The following is a 22,413-nucleotide window of genomic DNA, read 5'->3' on the forward strand; positions in this document are numbered from 1 at the left end:
TAGCTTCTCCTTCTTCAAGAATTCTAACACTTCTTTCAAGTGTCTGCCATGCTCCTCTTAGCTTTTCGAGTAAATCAGAATGTCATCTATGAACACTAGCACAGATTTATCAAGGAACGGTTTACAAAACCCTGTTCATTAAATCCATGAATGCTGCTGGAGCATTGGTTAGTCCAAACAACATAACCAAATACTCATAGTGTCCATATCGTGTTCTGAATGCAGTCTTTTCGATATCCTGCTCTCTCACCTTCAGCTGATGATATCTTGAACCTTAGGTCGATCTTTGAAAAATAACTTGAAACTTGTAATTGATCGAACAGGTCATCAATCCTCGGCAACGGATATCTATTCTTTATTGTTGCCTTGTTCAACTCTTTGTAATCGATGCACATTCTCATACTTCCATCTTTCTTCTTCACGAATAATACCATAGCTCCCCAGGGTGATGAACTAGGTCTAATGAAACCATTGTCGAACAACTCCTGAAGTTGCATCATCAGCTCCTTCATCTCCGTTGGTACTAATCGATAAGGTACTTTTGCTATTGGCGTGCTTCCTGGTAACAAGTCTATTCTGAACTCCACTTGTCTATCAGGCGGTAATCCGGGAAGATCTTCGGGAAATACTTCCGGATAATCACACACCACAGGAATGCTCTGTATCTCCTTTTTCTCCTTCTTTGCATCAATTACGAATACCAAATATGATGTACATCCTTTGGCCAAACACTCTCTGGCTTTCATTAGGGAAATAATCCCATAACTTAGTTTGCGTTTGTCCCCATACACCATAAATGACTCCTTCCCAGGGGGATTTACCCTTACTATCTTCTTTCGGCACAATATTTCGGCATCATTGGTGCTAAGCCAATCCATTCCCAGCACGATGTCGAAACCATTTAGTTCAATAGGCAATTATTCCTCGTGAAGCTTATTCAAATTCAAATCAATGAAGATGTTTTTCATGCGATGGCTAACAGGTATAAACTTGCAACTAGAAACTTCGACTAATAAAGCATTATCTAGTCTATCGACAAGCAAAACTAGTTTTCTACCAAATTCATGCGAAATAAAGGAGTAGTTGGATCCTAAATCAAATAAAATTTGTGCAGGCAATTTGTTTACGAGAAAGGTACCTGAAGCGACATCAGTTTCATCTTTTGCAGCCTCCAGTGTCATCTGGAAGGCTCTCGCCTTCGGCTTTGGTGGAATGTTGGGCTTTGTTGCACATCCTCTTGTTGGACGGACACTCATTGGCATAATGCCCAGTTTTTCCACATTTGTAGCAGGTCACCTCCACACTACACTTCCTAGAGTGCTTTTTCTTGCACTTTTCACACCATTTCACTTCACCTCCAAACTTCTTTGAATTAGACTTCAAAATTTTCTTTTTCTTGCTTGAACCCGAAGTTCCTTCAAACTTTCTCTTTTCGCCAACCTCAACCTTGCTGGTGGTTCTTCCTTTGATCATGTCCTCAACAGACCTGGCAGCCCAAATAGCTGCCTCTAGAGTAGGTGCCTAATGTACTAGCACTGCATACTCCCATGGGAGTCCCTTTACGTACCCGTCAACTTTTGTCAGCTCATTTGGTACGATGCGCAAAGCAAACTCCATTCTGTCTGTAAAGGCATCAGTGTAATCATCGACTGACATGTTGCCTTTAGTCAATGTCAGAAACTTGTTCTCTAACTCTAGTAGATTTTGGTCCGAGCAAAACTTGCGCTTGAATTGCACTAAAAACTCTGCCCAAGTCAGTTGTAGTGGCTCATTATGGCTTAGGGTTTTCCCAAGTGTGTTCCACCAACGAACAGTGCCACTTCTGAACTGAGGTACTGTGAACATGGTCTGCAACTTGCCTCTACAACCACACGTCATGAAGGCTAGCTCCATTCCATGACTCCGATCGGATCTTCCTTTCCATGACTCCGATCGGATCTCCCTTTCCAGTGAAGGCCGATGGTTTGTGTCTGCAACTTGCCTCCGTACTGAGATCCAATCCATGACTCCAATCGGATCTTCCTTTCCAGTGAAGGTCGATGGTTTGCAATTCATAAAGTCTTTGTAGTTGCATCTGAGTCCATCAATTCCTCCCTCCTGGTTGTTTTGTCTAACTAACGGTGGGTTGGCTTGACCAACAGTCCAATTGAAGTTACCTCCTTCCGAATGCCCTTCATTCAACTCGGGCTATTCAATTGGCATTGAAACCTCTTTTTACGATTCTGCTGATGCAGACGTCTAGTTTCATCCATTTGATGATCCAACATCGTCTGAATGATCAATTGTACACCAACCATTGTTATTGGCTCAGCTGTTGCTGTTACAACAGATACTTGCTCAATTACAAGTGGTTGATTCCTGTCTTCGTTCACGTTTACAACTCCACTTCTGGTTCTTACCATTTTTGATCTACACACCGAATAAGGTGAATTTAGATCCTCAATCACGATAGATAATTAAATCACCTTTATCACTCCAAAACGTTTACATGCTAGTTCTAATACCGTAATTATACGCTTAGAATCCTAAACACATAAGGTTTCCATATCCGTTTGGCAACAAACCATAGTTCCGAACAAATAATATCATATATGGAAAACATATAACATTTAGCACATAAAAGCATTTTAGGCAGCTTTCCTAAAATAAACTAGTGCTCGTGTCTAAAATATGACATACATTCTCTCAAAATCTTCATTTAGCATTCCAAGTTTAAGTCTAGAAAGACCAGTTTCATTTATGATTTTAAAATAATTTCAGAGTAAATCCATTGATTTAAAAGAGTTGCAGAATTTGTCCCCAAAACAATACATGATAAAATAAGGTTTATCAAAGCATTTCTTAAAGAAATGTATTTTCATTATATATCAAAACTCAGGATGTTATGTTCCGATACAGACACAAAAGCATAAACAATAAAACATTGACCTTACACAGTTATATACAACTACTTGTTTATAAACAAAAAACATCATCACAAGTTCTCCAACTTATGCTCTCACGCCACTACCTGTAATACAAAGAAAACTGAGTGGGTCAGACTTGGGAGCCTGGTGAGCATATAGGGATTTCAACCCACAATAAATAATTATATTTATTTCATCAACCAATAATAACCCAATTACTCATTCCCGTTATCCTCACTTTACGTCCTTAAAACAACAATCACAAGGGAACTAACCTAAGGATTTTCATCGGGGCGACAACACATGCTTCGGGGGTTCCTCAGCAACATATGTCAAACAAGGAAACCATGTGGGGGATGGAGTACATCAAATGAACACCCAAGTTCATTAACACCTACAGGTGGCGAGCCTGCCAGCTTTCCACTAGACTGTCTAGAAAAGTTCGTGGTCGTCATCTAAACTCCGCTAGATGACTGGATCACAATAACATTGAGGCCTTTCATCAGTTTATCACACGTCAACTATCTACCCATGTTGGGTCAAAAATATGGTTTATACTTTGCTTTTCTGGGCAATTATATTTTTCGGTAATATTTCTGGAGTTTACGGTCATGTTTACGGTTGAGTTTACGGCCGTAAACACCTTACGGCCGTAAGCCCATTTAAGCCCATGTCCACCAAGCCCATATTCTCCAAGTATAAATATAGGTGTTAGGGTGTGAGGAACTGATTGATGAACCCTAGAGATTGTACGGCCAGAGAGAAGAGAGAAACATGTGTGTGTGTGAGAGTCTTTTGTATCTGGAACTTTAATTCATATCAATACATACAATATTCATATTAATCTTCTTCTCCTTCTCTTCTACTTGATCTGACATCATCCGTTTGATTGGGATTCTACACCATCAAACGGATCTGATTGATACACAGGCAGATTAGGGACTTACAATTGGTATCAGAGTCTGGTTGTATCAGTCAATTTTGTCATATTTGGAGCATTATTTGATCTTATTTTCAAAATATTCTTACGTTTTTGGATAGATCTCTGAAAAATAAGGGGGGTTTGTTCTTCGTGTTTTTCATAAAAAAAGGTTTTTGATCGAGTTTTGGAGCAAAAAAGGGCAAAAATCACTATTTTTGGTCGTAACCTGCGAGGAGGTGGCGGCCAGCAGCTAGGGTTTCCGAGGAGTTCACGGCCCGAGGTTTGCGGCCTCGGCTCGGAGTATACGGCTCAGCAGTTTGCGGCTCGGTCTCGCATGTTCCCGGCTTCTGAGTTCTCGGCCTCGCACCTTGGCCTCGCAAGCAGCAACCTCGCAAGAACCAGCCTCGCTTCGCAAAGATAAAAAAATCGAAACTTCGAAGGCGCTGCGGATCGAACCCGGGTCTCCTGCCCACTAAACCTCGCGGCTTACCAACTCAGCTAGAAGACCCTTTGTTACTTCCCTTCCGAATTTAATTCATAAAGCTTCTTTCTCGGTTCTAATTTTGCATTTTTGACACTTTTAACCCAAAATTCACTTTTTTGTTTAAATTCTTTTTTCATCCAAAATTAAAAATAATAATAATAACAATAATAAAAATTAAAAATAATAATAATAAATAAATAAATTAAATTAAAATTAATAAATAAAATTATATTTTAATTTTTAACTTTTAACCTTAAATTTTGACTTTGACTTCCAAGTTTGACCTTTGACTTTAAACTTTGACTTTTTCGTTTGATTTTTAAATTTTCAAATTTAACTTTTCGGTTTGACTTTCAAGTTTGATTTTTTTCAAGTTTGACTTTTTCATGTTTGACTTTTGAGTTTGATTTTTTTTTTAAATTTGACTTTTAAGTTTTATTTTAGCTTCTAGTTGTGTTTTTTAATCGATTTTAAGGTCTACGAGGGAGTTGAAAACATGAAAGAGAGTCGTCAGGATATGTTAAGACAAAATTTCAACATTTTTGATTATATCCCTAGAGAAACCCTCGAAACTCAGTTGCAGCGATTTACCACACTCACTACTGAGATGAATATAGCTGGGATCTTCTTGTCCAAATCTGAGATAAACAAAAAGCTATTGAATTCACTTCCGAAATCGTGGGATATGAACGTGGCTATCATCAAGAAGACAAAAGATCTCAATCATCTTAGTCTTGCTGATGTAATTCAAGAACTTGATACTTTGAAGTGTAGAGAAACAATGAGTTCTGAAAACATTCCGGTCACTGAAGTTACATGTACTCCAGCTTGTGAAGCCACGATTAAATTTCTTCGAGAACAAATTGATTTATTTAAAAGAGAAGTTGAGGACCTAAGATATGAAGGATATCAACTCAGGAAAGGACAGAAACCCCTGAAGGCTGAATTAGAAGCAAAAACCAAGGACTTTAGGAAACTTCAGGAAGAGTATAGCAACAAGTGTGAAAATTATGATTATGTTAAGAGACAACTTGCTGCTGTAACTGAAGAACTTGACGCTTTAAAAATTAAGTGTGGAAAAACTGATGTCAGTTTCAAAAATTATACTGCGTCAAGTCAGACAGTCGAGTCCTTATATGAAACCCAATTAAAATTCAAAGAAAATCAAAACAAGGGTCTAGGGTATGATAGTGTACCTCCTCCTTATAATCATAACTACACATCCATCCCTATGACACAGGATGAAACTGACAGAGAGCCACATCTTCAATATGGCAAACGAGCTGGATTTGTGTCGGGAGGAGTTATTAATATTAAAGATACTAATGTTGCTACTTCTTGTGCAGGCAAAGTAACAGATGATGAGAACAAGGAGAGTTCTTCTGAACAAACAAACGACCCCTTGAACTCTGAATCTGTTGCTTCTAATCAACCTGTCGTTGAGAAATACAGGCCTCCAATTCCAGCACAACAAAGTGCCTATTGCGAGCGTGCATCTAGGAACAATAAGAGACAAGGCAAGGATAAGCTACCAGGGGCAGGAATAAATAACTTCACAGTGAAGAAAAAGACTTGTTTTCACTGTGGAACACCTGGACACATTACCAGAAATTTTCCTAATCGTGCATACGTTCCCTACTATACACCAGGATGGAAAAACGCACCAAGTGGGATATACTTTAAAAGAAACGCTTCCAGGTCACGTTCAGACAATGGTGACTGGAACAAGCAGAAGGCCAAGAATCAAACCCACAAGGCCAAGCATCCAACTCCCAAGGACAAGCATCGAACTCCCAAGAACAAGAAGGGAATGCTGGCCCAAAAGTCTAGTTCAAGAGATGCTCCTGTGAAACCAAGACCGGTTAGGTCAAAGTCATCTCGGCAGCCGGCTTCAAGTTCCAACTCAAGTGCCGAGGCACCCATCGGATCGAAAAAGAAATGGGTTAAACCTGAATATAGATGGGTACCAAAGGTGAAAATTCCCAAATCTTCTAATGACTCTAATATTTCATCGTCTTCTATTTCTGATAAGCAGGATATGTCATGGGAGAGAGTACCCTGCACTGATGACAAAGGTCGACCCAGTTTCAAAATGGACTGGGTTCCAAAGACCAATTAATCCCGCTCTGTGTCGGAGCAGCTATGGAGGCATATCATCAGACTTTGGTTTGTTGGTAGTGGTTGTTCCAGGCACATGATAGGAGACATCTCTCAACTGTACAACACTCAGAACATTATTTGAGAGTATGTGTCCTTTGAGGGAAAGGAAGAAAGGAAGAGATCACAAATGCGGTTAGTGCTTAATGATATGAAGAATTTTCGGATCTGTTCTGAGATTATGCTTGCTGTTCTCAGACCTTCTGAATGCAGATTCAATCGGTGAATTACGGTTTGCGTTTTCTTCTCTATACTCCTGAGTTTTTCTTAAGCTGATTCGCTTTAAAGACTATATTTTGTTTTAGGATAGTTTAAATTTGCGCATTTACTTTCGTTTCTCTCCTATGCACAAATTTAGGGGGAGAAATAAAACAAAACAAAAAATTAGAAAATCTTAAAAAAATCCAAAAACATCATAAAATCAGAAAATAAAAAATATATTGGTTATGAAATGTGTTTGAGGGAGATGTTTTGGGAAGTGATATTATCAAGTGATAACAGGCAATCTGAGTCTACGTAATGTACCCAAAGTTGAAGGGTCTATGCTCTGGTTTGATGCATCGGTAGGCACGGAAAATTTTAAATGGACATGACTAGGCAGAATTGAACTTAGGAAATTTATAGACTTGACAAATCTTGACCTATTTAGATACGTTTAGCCTGACAATACGACGCTCGGATAGGTTGAGCAGGGAGATATACATGGGAATCTACCTGTCACATTAATTGAACCCGTACTTGGAACCGTGGCTTAACTTTTATTCCATGTGCGGATTATGTCCTTAATTCCGGTTGGATGGGGCGACTGGTAAATTCCGATAAATTAGGTCTGTAGAATATCATTTTCTTTCTTTCCGTCTGTTAGTCATATGTTGTCTCCTTTGCGTGACTTCCAATCCGACCTGGTACACAACATATGCAACTCTATTTCTCTACATGTTATATATGTGAAATACTTCTTATTTGTTAGCCATATGCTGTCTCCTTTGCGTGACTTCTAATCCTGGTACACATCATATGCAAACTTCTACTTCTCAACCCCTCTGAAGTAATAAGTAATAGAATTCTGAATCTATCCTCTCTCTGAATGGTTGTCTGCTCACCAGGTGTAAGGAGTACTCTGGAAGTTCTTGATGGCTGGGGCATATCAGGAAGCGGGAAACATGTTCCAGTACAATTAAAATTGAACATTCAAATATTGTCTATAAATCTCGCTGCTCAATTTAGGTGGACCACAATATCCCTGGTCGTCGTCAGATGAATGGTCCTTAAGATATAGTATCTAGGAACTTAGGATCAGATATAATATCTAGGAACTTAAGTTCACCTGTCTTGTAACAAATAGTATGTCCTAAATTTGTCACAATTTTTCGTGTTTAAGTGGACAACAATACCGACGATCGACCAGACAAAGATGTGAATATGAAAGGTACCGACAAGTGGATAAAGGTTGTCTAAAAACTTTGATCCCAAATCTCTCTTAAAGTTAGATATCATTTTATTTTTGTTAAATTTGTCATAGTTTCTTCTAATTTAAATATTAGGGGAGAATTAAAAATTAAAAACAATAAAAAAAATTAGAAAAATTAAAAAATCAAAGAAAAATTAGAAAAATTAAAAATCCAAAAATAGTGTTATTTCTGTTTTATTTCTTGATCAGAAAAATCAAAAAAATCCAAAAATATTTTTGTTTATGTTTTAATTTGTGTGCTAAGTTTTCTTTTAGTTTAGTTTTGTCTTGAAAAGTGATTTCAGGTATAGATAAGACTCATGGAGTTTGTGTTGAAGATTTCTGAGCCAAAGCCTCGTCCGTGAGCATTGAAGAATTCGCATTCGAAGGAGCAAGAAATGAAGATCATTCTTTCAACATTCAATCCTTCAACCCCAAAAGCAAGGTGAAGCTGCAATTGAAGATTATGTGACAGATTGCATTAAAGCCTCCTCAATCAGTTTGCTGCTATTGTTGTACCTGCTGAAGTGATCTAGAAGGTTTGTTCTCTCTGATGTTCTCTCTGAAGATTGTCAAGCTGAAAGCACTATCTTTCAAGAATCAGTACGTAAAACTTCCTCACCCAACGTGCGTCCAATGCCAAATTCTGAAGAAAAACCCAACCGCTCAAGATGAAGTCATTCATTGAAGATTCATCAAGTTCATCCTGAAGTCGTGAAGAATTTGAAGATTAATGCTGAAGCCAAGTTCCCAATGAAGATTATCAAGAAGAGCCAGCTACTTTTTAGGGGGAGCTTGTTGGGTCAATTAAGAAAAGAAAGCTATAAACCAAGGGGGAGATTGTTGGGTCAAAAATATGGTTTATACTTTGCTTTTCTGGGCAATTATATTTTTCTGTAATATTTCTGGAGTTTACGGTCATGTTTACGGTTGAGTTTACGGCCGTAAACACCTTACGGTCGTAAGCCCATTTACGGCCCATGTCCACCAAGCCCATATTCTCCAAGTATAAATATAGGTGTTAGGGTGTGAGGAACTGATTGATGAACCCTAGAGATTGTACGGCCAGAGAGAAGAGAGAAACATGTGTGTGTGTGAGTCTTTTGTATCTGGAACTTTAATTCATATCAATACATACAATATTCATATTAATCTTCTTCTCCTTCTCTTCTACTTGATCAGACATCATCCGTTTGATTGGGATTCCACACCATCAAACGGATCTGATTCATACACAGGCAAATTAGGGACTTACAACCCAGTTCTACCCAACATTTTTTTTGTAGATAGCAACATGCATAATCATTCAGATTCAACTTATAAACTTGATAAGATATACATTCAATACTCATTCTAGATAAACAGATCATATATATATATATATATATATATATATATATATATATATATACACACACACACACACACATAGCACGTATTCTATATGAGATACTTCATATTTATGTGTTATAAGAAAAGGGAATATACCCTCACTCAAAGCATATACCTAATACATACAATAATACTTGTATTAAAATCATGTATATGAAAGGGACTATACACTCACCTGATAAGATGATTATAAGACAACACTACAGCTCTAAAAGCAGTAACTCTTCCATGAATCCAGGATATCTTCACACATCGGGCTTCTCGCGGGCAGAGCTTCGGCTCGGAAACTCTATTCTTCTCGGGATCTTCGGAGCTTCGGGACTTGCTTCGGGTGTCGGTATGATACCAGGGCTTCGGGAGTATAACTTGCACGTAAATCGAGGTAATATGGGTGATAGGAAAGAAATTGAGCAACAAAACTCGGCTGGCCTTGCTTTCTATTTATAGGACGCTGAAATCCTATGCTCACATCGTGAGCCACTTATGCTCACGTCGTGAGCTCGAATATGTCACTGCGTTCGTCAAGGCCACTTGCCCTGGAAGACATTCATCACCTGCTCACGTCGTGAACATTGTGCTCACATCGTGAGCTCTAACACAGGTGGAAGTTCGTGCCACAAACTTCAGAAATTCTTATCTTTCGCATACGAGCTCCGTTTTCGACGTTCTTTATATCCTCGCGTAGGTGAGATTATGCACTACAACTCTCGTTTAGACTCCGTCGGCTAATTTTGACTTTAACTTTTATTATATGATTTTTAGTAGGCCGGGACATGAAAACTCCGTTAGAAATTCATAACTCCTTCATCTGATGTCTGTTTTCGTTTGTATTTTTACCATTGCATTACTATCGACGAGATCTTCAATTCTTGTTTAGATTGTTTCAGCTAGAAATCACTTGATCTCATATTCGAACTTTGGGCTGCATACTACTAAGTCGAAACTTCGAAAAATCATAACTTCCTCATACCAAGTCACATTTAGAAGCTCTTCTTATGCACACTCTCGTTTTAACGTTCTACGACTTTTGTTTGGATCACTAAGGCTAAATATCGCTCTATCGTAAATTCACTATTTACGTCACACAGTGTCGTACCGGTTCTGTCGCGAAACTTCGACAGGTCATAACTTCTTCGTTATAACTCGAATTTCGACATTCTTTATATATATTTGAAACCCTTGTCACGACCACTATAACTTCCTTCATAGATATTGGGTTTATCTAATATTTTATTATTACACTTATTTTTTTATTCTTAATTCATTTAAGCCACACAATTAAGCATAAAACACATAATACTCAAATAATACATTTCTATTATTTCAAAATGAGTTACAAAGGTTAACCAAGACTATTACATCAATATTATTGCCTAGCCTAGAAACACAGGCATTACAAGATTGATATGTGACTCCACTATGATGATTATGATGTTTATGGTATGCTAGCATAAATTTGATTGAAATGATGATAGTTATCTATGCTTTGGTGAATTGTTGATGAATTTGGTAAGTATTATAATATTGGTTGATTGTATTAAATTGCATGCTTTATATGATGATTTGATTGTATGAAATTGATATGCTTTTTGTTTGACTTTAGGTATCATCGACACATTTTTAGATGTTATCATTTGCATAGTCTATCACTAGAGCATTAATGTCATGCGTAAGTGGGAATGTTGAATTATGTGCATCTGACAAAACACATGGATCTCTCTACCAACATCAGCTAAACCTAATGAGTCATACATATAGGAAATAGCCAATGAGAATAATGAGGAACAAGTTAATGAATTGTATAAGTCGTTGGAAAATAGTTTGAGGCATAAGGGATTTACTAATCTTACTTGTCATGGTGTAACACCCCAAAAACCATTGTAATTTTGTATTTCAAATTTTAAACGAAATAAAAACCAATTCCATCAAAATATTTTTTTTCTCAACATAGATTTAAAATCAGATTTATAAAGAAAAGAAACATGGAATCTCGAATCATAAATCATCTAACGTGTGTGTATAGTCCACCTTCGCCTTCCCACGAACCGATAAGTGCCTAAAAACATTTAATCCACATTTGTAAGCATAAATTTTATTGAGTCCCCCAAAATATCACATATAAGACATCACAACTAAACCTATATAACAAATATGGGTTATCCATAACCATATGGGCTATTAGCACCGTGAGTTATCAGCAATTCTAACAACTATGGGTTATCAGCAACCCTATGAGCTATCAACAACCCTAAGTTATCAGAAACTCTAACAACTATGGGTTATCAGCAGCCCTATGGGTTATCAGAAACCATTTAGGGTATCAGCAGCCATGAGTTATCAACAACTCAAATATAGTACATGATATAAGTAATATAGTGAGAATACTCACCTTAGATAAAAAACAGAAACTCACTGACAATCTCAGCGACAAAATAACTAACATAGGATACCTAATGCCAAACTTAGGCCTCGTTTAGCCCTTCTTCACAAAGTGAAAAGACTTAATCCATTAAGTCGAAACCCCAAACTTCCAGATCTGGTTCTTAGCAATGTCTTAATGGATAAAGTTTCTAACTTTACCCATTAAGACACTCCAATCAAGCATGATCTAAATCTTAAGTCTCAAAAAGTCCAAGAATGCATCTTACTCAAAGTAATCTAATAAGTCCAAGCGATATCTAAATGGATAAATTTTCCAACTTTACCCATTATAAAGCCATAAAATTCCAAGATCTTAAACCCTAAGTTGAGAAATGGCCAAAAAACCATATTTTTTATGCATGGAGTAAAGAGAACTCTTGCATGCACTCTTTACTCCACCAAATGACCATATAACATCCAAAAATCAGTAAAAAGCTCAAAAGTTCCTCCAACTCAAAGGAATAAGCCACAAAGGGACCAAAGCTTACTAAAATTGACTGAAAACCGAACAAACTCTTAGATATATGGAGGAAACATAATAAAGCTTGAAAACTTTAGAGTTTACAAAGGTTCAAATGTGTTAAGAAGGTTGAAATCCTCAAGATCCATGCTTCCTTGCCCAAACTTTCATGCATCATCACCCAAGCATACCATAGGAGAAAAAAATGAACAAAAGCAACACCAAAATGAGTTTATGAAAGGGGATGAGATCCAAACACTTTAATGGAGGCTAGGGTTTCATTAGAGGTGTTCTAGATGAGGTGGAGGCTGAAAATGACGAACTACAAGGTTAATGGCCTTTAAATAATCCAAAAAACCCTAAAAAACACACAGCCCACTAGGCCGAAGGCGCCCTATGCTCAGTAAAGGGTGTGCCATGCTTCTTAGATAAATTGTAGATTTTTCAGTTTTCAACTTCATCTTCAAAAAATCATAACTTCTTCGTTCTAAACCCTATTTTAGTGATCTTTATATGCACACAGGGATATTAAAAAGTCCAAAAACTTTATCATATTAACTTTGCCTTAAATCATATCGAACTTAATTTATTAATACATGCAAAAAGTCCAGAATAATACTTTTTCCCATTTTACCTTTTTATGGCTCCAGTACACAATCTAGTGGCTTAAATTTAACACCACGATTTTAGGTACATATTTTTCTAAATCCTATGTACTTATTTGGACCTTATTAATATATAGATAATTAAATAAGTTTTAAAGGGGACCTTTTTGTTAACTTTTAAAACTAAGTCATGAACCTTTTTATCTTTTGGGTCAAAAATGACAATTTTGGGATTTTTTTAGGGATTTTATTGCTATTTTGTAATTTTTTCCTGGGAGCCTCCAAACTCATGGGATTGAACTCAAATTTGTATTCCATTCCTTAGAAAATTAGGCCTACTCATATAAGCCTTATGTCTCCTTTGTAATTTGGTGTTGATATATAATACATAAAGGTGTTGTGAGTGTATGTGTGTGTGATGTTTACCTAAGCCGAGAAGAAAAAAACAGAGCGAATGGAAGATTGATAGATCGAGAGAGAAGACAAAGGGAAAGGGGATGTTTTGAGTGAGGTGTAGCAATCAATCTAGGTAAAAGCTTATGGTGATCGATCCTAGCTAAGGTGAACTTCTAATTCCTTACCTCCTTCTCCTTATCTTTTTTTGGGTGCATCTTGCCCTAGAATCGTCTCCACCACCACTTGACATGGCCACCTCCATCCGACCACCACTGCACACCACGTAGTGGTGGCAGTGGGTGATGCCTTACCAACCTCAGTAGGTTGAAGGGTGGAGAAAATCCAACCCCTTGTGGTGTTTCTCTATTTATAATATCACACTTTGAAATTCTCTTTAAAAGTTGCATATTTTGAATCATGGTTTGATGTTGGAATTTGTCATTTTGACTCATTGAATTGTGGCTACCACTTGGATACCATTTTTTAGTTGTATGGGCTCTTTGGGTGTTGACTTATTTATGTTAAGATGCCAAATTAATCCAAAAAGTCAAAGCTAGGAATTTATGTAAAATACCTATTATGCCCATGTTTTATGAAAAATCTAGAAAAATCATCGAAAGTTAGAATTAGGATCTGTAAACTCTTAAAGTTCTTATTTTGAGTCTAGTATGTCAGTGATTTTTTTCTTGACTTGATATTGGCTATAACTTGGCTGAAAATCGTCATTGTCACTGACTGGTCCAGAATAATCTACACTGATATGCAATTTTGTAAAATCCGTAATAAGTTGTAGAAAAATCGTATGGACTTGTGCAAGTAGTACCTGTAAAGGTATTAAACTTGAAATTCCTGAATATGGATTCGTAATCTAGATTGAAAGGGTTTAAAAGGGGTAAAACAGGTCTTAAACAGACTGCAATTTTGGTGTAAAAACAGGAAATAAACTTAGGAATGTTTCAATGGAATCAAGGGTTAAAGAGTGTTTATTAACACTTTAAAAACTTATATATGGAATAAGGAAGTACGTTGATTCTTAGAGCTCATGTGCTTGATTGGGGTGATTCACATATGATTTGAGATGAGTTCCTGTGACATCCTTAATTTCACGGCCAGAAAAGACCGATGTGATTATGCTTATTTCATTTCGGAGTATGTTTTTCAAATAATTATAATGCGGAATTTGTTCCCAATAATGTGATAATATTATTACCAAATATTTTCGAAGAAATGTGTTTCGAAGGTATTGACAAGCCTCACATTTCTATCAAATTACTTTTGAAATAAAGCATATTGAACTTAATTTATTAATACATGCAGAAAGTCCATAATAACATTTTTTTCCCATTTTAGCCCTTTGTGGCTCCAATACAAAATCTAGTAGCTTAAATCATTTCAACCAATATTATCAACATCTAATAAGGTCGAAACTTTATCTTTTTGAATCCCGATACTTACTCTTGACTAAATTAAAATCCGCCAATCTGAAATAAGAAATTTCCTAAAACCGGATGTTACACATGGCTAGGAATGGTGCCACTCCCAAGGCACGACCCAAGGAGGAGGGTCAAATCTCTTTGGGATCCTAGCATTCTCATTTATATAAAATGTACCATTTAACCTGTTTAAGTTTGGATGTTATACTTTGACATATCTAAGATTTTGATAGAATTTGTTCTCTTGTGAGATCGAAACCCTAGTTGTGTTCATCCCAATTGGAGCTAACACTTGATCATTGGTGGAGACTTTACTTGCTTATGGATACTATTGGGGATGAGCTATTTTGGTTTACTTATAGATACTATCGGGGATGAGCTCTTTTGTTTCTTACGTCTATGTGCATTTCAACACTACTACATCAAAATTGCACTAAGGTATAAAGCATCTAAACCTCTTACACTTGTTTTTCTGGTTAGATCTTTCTTGCCTTGTGATCTAACATTGGGATCCTAATGACAGCCAATCCGACCCTTGTGAGGAGTCACAACATGTCCTCCACTTTAACCATCTCATCTTTCCGTGTGGTTGGTAACATCATCTTCAACACCTCCTTCATTATGGATGGTAGAACTAGGGATGAGAGTTAGAATCGGAAAACCGAATCGGAACCGAAATATATAGAATCGGTTCCGGGTTTAAAAATTGTCTTTATCTGGGTTCCGGGTAATCCGGGTTTGGGTCCATCGGGTCCGGGTAAACCCGGTCTAAAAACCGGAACCAACGTTAGGAACCAGAACCATTTTTAGGGTCGGAACCGGTTTTTGTGAACCGTTTAAAAGATTCATATCTCATTCGTTTCAACTCCGATTGATATCAGGGTTTTTCCAACATGTAGTTTAGAGTCTGTACATAATTTTAGACTATAAATTTGTCATTTTTAGTTTTATATTTATTGACTTACAGTCGAGATATCAAAGCTGAAAGTTTTTAGTTTTTTAGTTTTTTGTATTCGGTGAAAGTTTTAAAACATGCATATTTAATTTGTTTGAAGTCGGATTGACATGTGGTTTTTTCCAACTTGTAGTTTACATTTTATACATGAGTTTAGACTATAATTTTGTCATTTTTGGTTTAATATTCAATGATTTACAGTCCTCCGAAGTCGGGATATCAAAACTGAAAATTTTCAACTTTTCAGCTATTTGTTTTTGTACTTTGTATTCTGTGAAAATGTTAACACATGCATATCTTATTCGTTTAAAGTCGGATTGACATGCGATTTTTTCAAAAGTGTATTTTAGAGTTTATACATGATTTTAGACTATAACTTTATTAATTTTGGTTTCATATTCAATTAGTTACAGTCCCCCAAAGTCGGGATATCAATATGAAAATTTTCAAAGTTTAACCTACTAAGTAGTAAGTAATTACAAAAATATTTTAGTTTTTCTGGGTTTTTCGGTTCTAAACTCACTTTATCCGGTTCCAACCTACGACTTTGATGTTTTCGGGTGTTTCGGTTCTAGACCCATTTTACACGGTACCGTACCCGAAACCGGTTCGTATATACCGGTCCGGTTTCCGGTTTTAAAAAATCTCATTAACCGGTTCCGGGTTTTCCGGGTTCGGGTCCGGGTTTGGACCCACTTTCATCCCTAGGTAGAACCGAAGTACTTCAAACTTCTTTGTGTGTAGAACTTGCTCAATGATACATACTTCTACTCTTTTATTATTTTGCTCATCTGTGAAATTGCACCATAAATATTTTGTCTTAACTATATAGATACATAATCCATTTTCTTCCAACCTTGTTATCCGGGTATCCAAACATTCAACAACGCTTCAAGCTGACTGTGGCTCCTTATAATCACAGATAGAAGCTATATTGGTGGAGATCTCGTTGTGCTATAATACTGTTGACTCTACTAGCTTACATGAATACCCACAAATTGATCACATCTGCATGTGCATGTCCCTTTCATGTCTACCTCATAAATCCTTATGAATAATCCGAGCATGCAAGAAAACCAGTACTCCCTGCCGAATTTGTAGTACTCCACAACAAAAATTTCTAACAAAAAATTATTTGAAAGATTTATGAATGAAAAATGAAAAGGTGAATTGACAACACTCACTCGTGTAGCTAAATGTTCCTTTATTCCCTGTGTCATGGGGAACTGATTTGATTGAATGAGACTCTACCTTGGGGCAAAGTAGGAACCAGATTAAACGTGTGGCTGGCTCCATTCCTAACTCTAGCTCCCAAGGTCTATGGTATTTCTGATAGATTTATCTCTACAATTGAACTTTTCTTTTTGAGTCATAGTCATAATAGGTTTTCATATGTATTATATATGTTTTCTTCCCATCGGCTTTGTTATCTTCATACGTATCAAAAATCATAGGAGTAGAAAATGCTTAACATAGGAAAATCTTTACAGAATAGCTTAACGGCGCCATAAGCAGATAGTCTAACTCGATGCATATGTATACACACACATACACACATATACATATAACATAAACACTCACTCGATGTAGCAAATATATTTTGGTCAAGAAGATGATCTGAGAAGAAAAATACTGAGCTCTTGTCCACCACTTTGGCTATTAGAGAATGAACGTTCATCATGTTCAGGGTTTTTCATGTGAAACGACTCTGAGTTTGGTGATCCAATGATTCTTCGAAAGCTGGCTCGGAGGTACATGAACCCGTCACTCCCATGGTCGTTTTCCGGTGGCAAAACCCCTGCTCCGGCCGACACAGATTGCATACGTGTAAGAATAGCCATATCGGCAGCTGTCATCTTACGTCTGGTGGCATAACCAACTTTCCGACCATTACAGTACATAGACCAGACCGGCACGTCAAATATTATTGGCGGTTGTTGGCGGTGACTATTTTCTTCCTCCACCAGAGCAATGCGGAGGAGACCATGCTGCATCTCTTTTGCTAAATAAGACGTGGGAATAGCGAATTCCAAAAGGAGAAGAGGTTGTGAGAATGATGACATGGTGGTGGCGGTGGCGGTTGTCGACATTCTCCTTGACGGGGTCCGCCGGTGGTGGTGGTGGTTGTCGTCCTGGATACAAAAGCTAACGCGCCCATTTCTCTGCCCAAAGAATGTACCTTTAACAATGGTCGAGGATGATGACAATGAGCGAGTCTACAAAAATTACACAAAGAGCAATTAATTTACATTATCAACCTAACAAAAGATTTAGGATGGCAAAAATATATTGTAATTTCTTACAACGGTTAATGACGATGATGATGATGATGATGATGGCGAATCAGTATCGCTTGAGAAAGGCGAAGAAGAAGAAGTAGCTTCTGGAGAAAAGTTGGCAGACTCAGAATGAGGTTCAAAACCAGCAGCACAACAAGCGGGGACGATGCAGTCAAGCAGGGATCTTAAAGATCGCCGTAGTCCAACCTCCCTGCTGCTGCAGTCAACGGCGGTGGCTGATGTAATTATATGAACTCCTATAGGTCCTCTTTCCCTTCCCAAATCTATCATCGTCCTCATTTTAAACCAAAATGTGAAATGAGAGAGTAAGTAGTGTAGGTGGTGCTACGTAGAGGCTAGAGAACTCACTATATATAGATTCTTAGCTAAATGAAGGAGTAGACAGAGGTCTAAATTAAAGAATGAATGGAAAAAAGGGCCTACGCGACTTCATAATCAAGAACGATAAGCAATTCTAAAGAACGATGAAAAACAAATTACGTGTAAAGAAAAGACGACAATGAAGAAGAATAATTGTACGTTGGACATGAGGGGGAGGTTAAGGGGTCCATATATGTTTGTGATTTGTGGAAGGTAGCCAACCATGAGTGACTGATTGATCCTTTATGATGGTGAAAAGTTTATTACTATGCATATGTCTTCTAGTTTCACTTTTCACATATACCATTCATGCTTAAATTTGAAGTTATTTTCATAATCCCCTTTCATATTCGGCTTCATAATATGCACTTTCAGCATTTCTTCCTTGCCTCCTTTATGAATGATCAAGGATTCAAATCTAAGTGTAAGCATACGGTTTACCACTACATGGTTTTAGCAGTGTGAGAATTTCGATTTCAATGGGGATTGTGTTGTTTTTGGGCATTGAGCTCTGACGGACCGCTATATACCTGATTTAAGTAGAGACATTAGCTTAGGAGTTGATGGAAGAATAATTGTGAGACTTATAATTAAATGATATGCATTGAAAGTCATATGTTGTTCTATGGAATAAAAGTACAGCCATGTTTATGACTTTTTGGGCAGCAGAAAAGTGAAAAAATGTTGGGTGAACACTAATTAAGACCAACCAAGCATGCACATAGTGATGAGTGAGCGAGAGCACTTTTAGGAAAAGCATGACCAACTTGAATGATTGGACCCCCACCCACCCTTCATATGAATCAAATCCTGTACCAATTTCTGAAATTTGTAGGGTTAGAATTTGCATCAAAAGGAAAAGAGGTTGATCTTAGAATAGAAAGAACACCTAACCTTCAATCCCACTATCTCTTTGATGTTGTGTTTGTGACAGTTAATGCACTTGATTCCATGTGTCCTAATTCAAGTACATCGAACTGATGTTTTCGGCGTAATTTAAATGCATGAGGAGTTACTATAGCCCAAATTCCTCCACTTAAGGGATTTGTTTTTGATGTTTTGGGTTTAAAATTCTTTCCATACAACGTTGCCCCTTTTTTTTTAAATAAATCGATAGCAATATATAATAAAAGTTCTACATGTTCTTTCCCTGTAATTTTGAAAGACATTAAAAAGTTTTGTGAATTTTATCTAATAACGCGTGTGTATACATTATGTGTTTTAACTGTCTAGATTGAATATATAATTATGATTTTGTATATGTGATTGTAATTTTATATGAATGAAATGGATGTTTGATGGGACCAGGCTACCACTATGATACATATAAGTTTGAAAGGTTCGATGATGAATTTGCTTTATGATGAAGTGCCAGAAAATTAAGGGTAGAGTAATGGATTCTTTTAAGTATTAAATTCTAATGCTTTTGTGGTCAACAATCATCAAAGATTGGTTTAAGAAAGCAATTAAGTAGTAGTTGATTGCAATGATGGGATGAGTCATTAATGAATATAAGTGAGGCATTTGATTTTGTGTTTGGTGCTTTTTGCCTTCCTCAAGGCTTTCTTCCAACAAAAGAATATGATTTGTTTATTCACTAGTGGTGGAGGCCTACTTTTAGAAACAAAGCATACATCAATGGTTGGTAGTTTATCACAAAAGTTACATAGATCTTTGGTTATTATAAAAGGGTTGGTTTTATTATTTCTTCATATCATTAATTCTTATTTGATTAATTACTTACTGAACTTGATACAAGTACAAGGTGTTGTGGCATATCAGTATATGCAAGTAGGTTAGAAATGAAAAACATGGAATGCGCATAAGGTTGGAAGTTGGAACTATTCGGAGGAACATTATGAAACAGAACCAATTAAAAATAAAAGTATAAACGAAAAATCCTACAAGGAATATCAGTATGTACACAAGACCTAAACCAGAACCTAAACCTAAACCTAAACCAAATAAATACTTGGATTTTATTTGCTTTGAAAAACATACATCTACGCCAGAAAAATTTGAAAAATGCTTCGGTGATCAGGATCACTACAAGATTAAAGACTTATGGAGACAATGAAAGTCGTAGCTATAGGGTGCAAAGTCGTCGCTATAGAACACAGCGACGACATGTCGTCGCCATAGGCCTCGTCGCCTTATGTTTAGCTCATTTTGTCGTTACCATATAAGTTAACATTTTAACGACGACATCTCATCGCTTTAAGGCTTTGAAATATATATATATATATATATATATATATATATATATATATATATATATATATATATATATATAAAAGTGAATATGTGACTGTTATGTATCTAATATTAGATGTCGAACCTTTCAAAAGTACGTAGTTTTAAATAAAAATGATCTTCTTTATAATCGTTTTCATCGGTTTTTAAAAATGATCCACCAAAACAAATGAATTCTTAAATCAAAGTAATCATACTTTTTTCACAGTAAAAAATCATTATTTAAAAATATCCACCAAAACAAATGAATTCTTAAATCAAAGTACTCAATCGCATATTTTTTTTACAGTAAAAAATCATTAATTAAGTTTTGACCACACAAAATAATCAAACATTTTCTAAAGTTAATATAACTTGCATAAACGTTTGGGATAATGACTTGAAAGGGTAACGAACTTTCGACTTTTGTCACATTTAGTCACTAAACTTTTTTTCGTTGTCTATTTGCCACTAAACTATTGAAACTGTTCACATTTTACCCTTATGACCGGCTGTTACCGGTCATAAGGGTAAAATGTGAATAATTTCAATAGTTTAGTGGCAAATAGACAATGAAAAAAAGTTTAGTGACTAAATGTGAACAAATCAAAAGTTCGTTTCCCTCTAAAAAGTTCAATGACTAAATGTGAACAAACTTCCTATTGTATTATGTTTTAGCAAAATTATTTATTTTTGTTTAATTGTAGCAACATTTGTTGATGAAGAAATCTATGAAATAAAAAAACAAAATGTAACATCCGAATTTCCAGGTATCATCATTTAAGTATTTTTCTTTTGAGTTAAGAAGAGAGACTCGACGAGTTGACGCCTCAACTCGTCGAGTAAGGTCGCGACTGATGACTCGGATTAATGAATGGACTCGACGAGTCGGTGAGGCGACTCGACGAGTCTGCGCTGTTGGCAGAAACCCTAAATCTTTGGGCCCGAGCCATATTTAAAGGCACTTATGGCCTTCAATTGTGACTACCATTCCCATAAGTGAGAACCCTAGCGAGCTTGAGTGTGTAGAGTGAGAGGAAGAGCTATCTTGAGCTTTTTGGTGTGATCGATCTGGACCCTTCTAGGTTCAGAGAGCCGAGAATATGAAGCTTTAGTAGAGTAAACCTTGGGGTTCGAAGTTAGGAAGCATTTATGGGATTTTTATGGTATATATAGTTACTTTCATCTTACACATAGATATGAAGTATTTTATATAAATTACGTGCTATGTGTGCATATTATTTGAATACTTGCTGTCTATGCTGGATGAACGATTTTATACATGTTTTAAAAGATTTAAACGGTATATTTATTTTATATCTACAAATATATTGCGGATGAAACATGGATAGATGAAATAGTTGGTGTGTGATGAAATAAAATGATGAGAGATAGGTGATGATAGAAAGGTGGTGATAATTAGGTAAATAGACGACGATGAATATGTGATGTAGGATGAAAGGAGATACCATAACCTTAACCAGCAATGTGGCGATGTAGTCATCTACCAGAGTATAGATGGCGACCACGGACTATTCTAGACAACCCAGTGGAAACACCAGCAGGCCCATAACCTGTAGGTGATGAATTATGAGTTCAGACGATGTTGTAACTACGTATTCATGCGATGATACTCTAACCCCTTACTATGAATTACGAGTTCAAACGATGTTGTAACTACATATTCATAGGATGTCACAAATTTCGCATGTCAAACCAATGGTCATAATTCACATCAGTGAGAATGGTTCATTTTTTTGTAAAATCAAAATCAGATTGGAAATTTTGATTTTTTATTTTGGATAATGTCAAACCATTGGTTTTTTATTTTGGTTTTGGTTTTTTGTTTTTTTTTAAATATATTTTCAGGGTTTTGTTTTGTTTTTTTTTTTATTTCATAGATTTCTTCATCAACAAATGTTGTTACAATTTAACAAAAA

General features: G+C 36.4%; 1 protein-coding gene across 1 annotated transcript; it reads right to left on the reverse strand.

Annotated features, from left to right (window-relative positions):
- Positions 1-17,020: 17,020 nt before the first annotated feature.
- Positions 17,021-18,732, reverse strand: LOC111892937 (protein MIZU-KUSSEI 1). Its single transcript, XM_023889010.3, has 2 exons — positions 17,885-18,732; positions 17,021-17,797 (listed from the first exon to the last, which is right to left on the reverse strand). Exons 1-2 carry the CDS (start codon positions 18,158-18,160, stop codon positions 17,186-17,188), a joined length of 888 nt encoding a protein of 295 aa, XP_023744778.1. The 5' UTR covers positions 18,161-18,732; the 3' UTR covers positions 17,021-17,185.
- Positions 18,733-22,413: the final 3,681 nt, after the last annotated feature.

The sequence above is a fragment of the Lactuca sativa genome, chromosome 8 (genome assembly GCF_002870075.4).
Source record: "Lactuca sativa cultivar Salinas chromosome 8, Lsat_Salinas_v11, whole genome shotgun sequence".
Taxonomy (NCBI): Eukaryota; Viridiplantae; Streptophyta; class Magnoliopsida; order Asterales; family Asteraceae; genus Lactuca; species Lactuca sativa.

Excerpts from the sequence above, each read along its gene's own strand:
- LOC111892937 (XM_023889010.3), bottom strand. The coding sequence starts at position 18,160 with ATGAGGACGATGATAGATTTGGGAAGGGAAAGAGGACCTATAGGAGTT. Across the intron at positions 17,798-17,884 it reads CATCATCGTCATTAACCGTT|ACTCGCTCATTGTCATCATC; the intron begins GTAAGAAATTAC and ends TAATTTTTGTAG.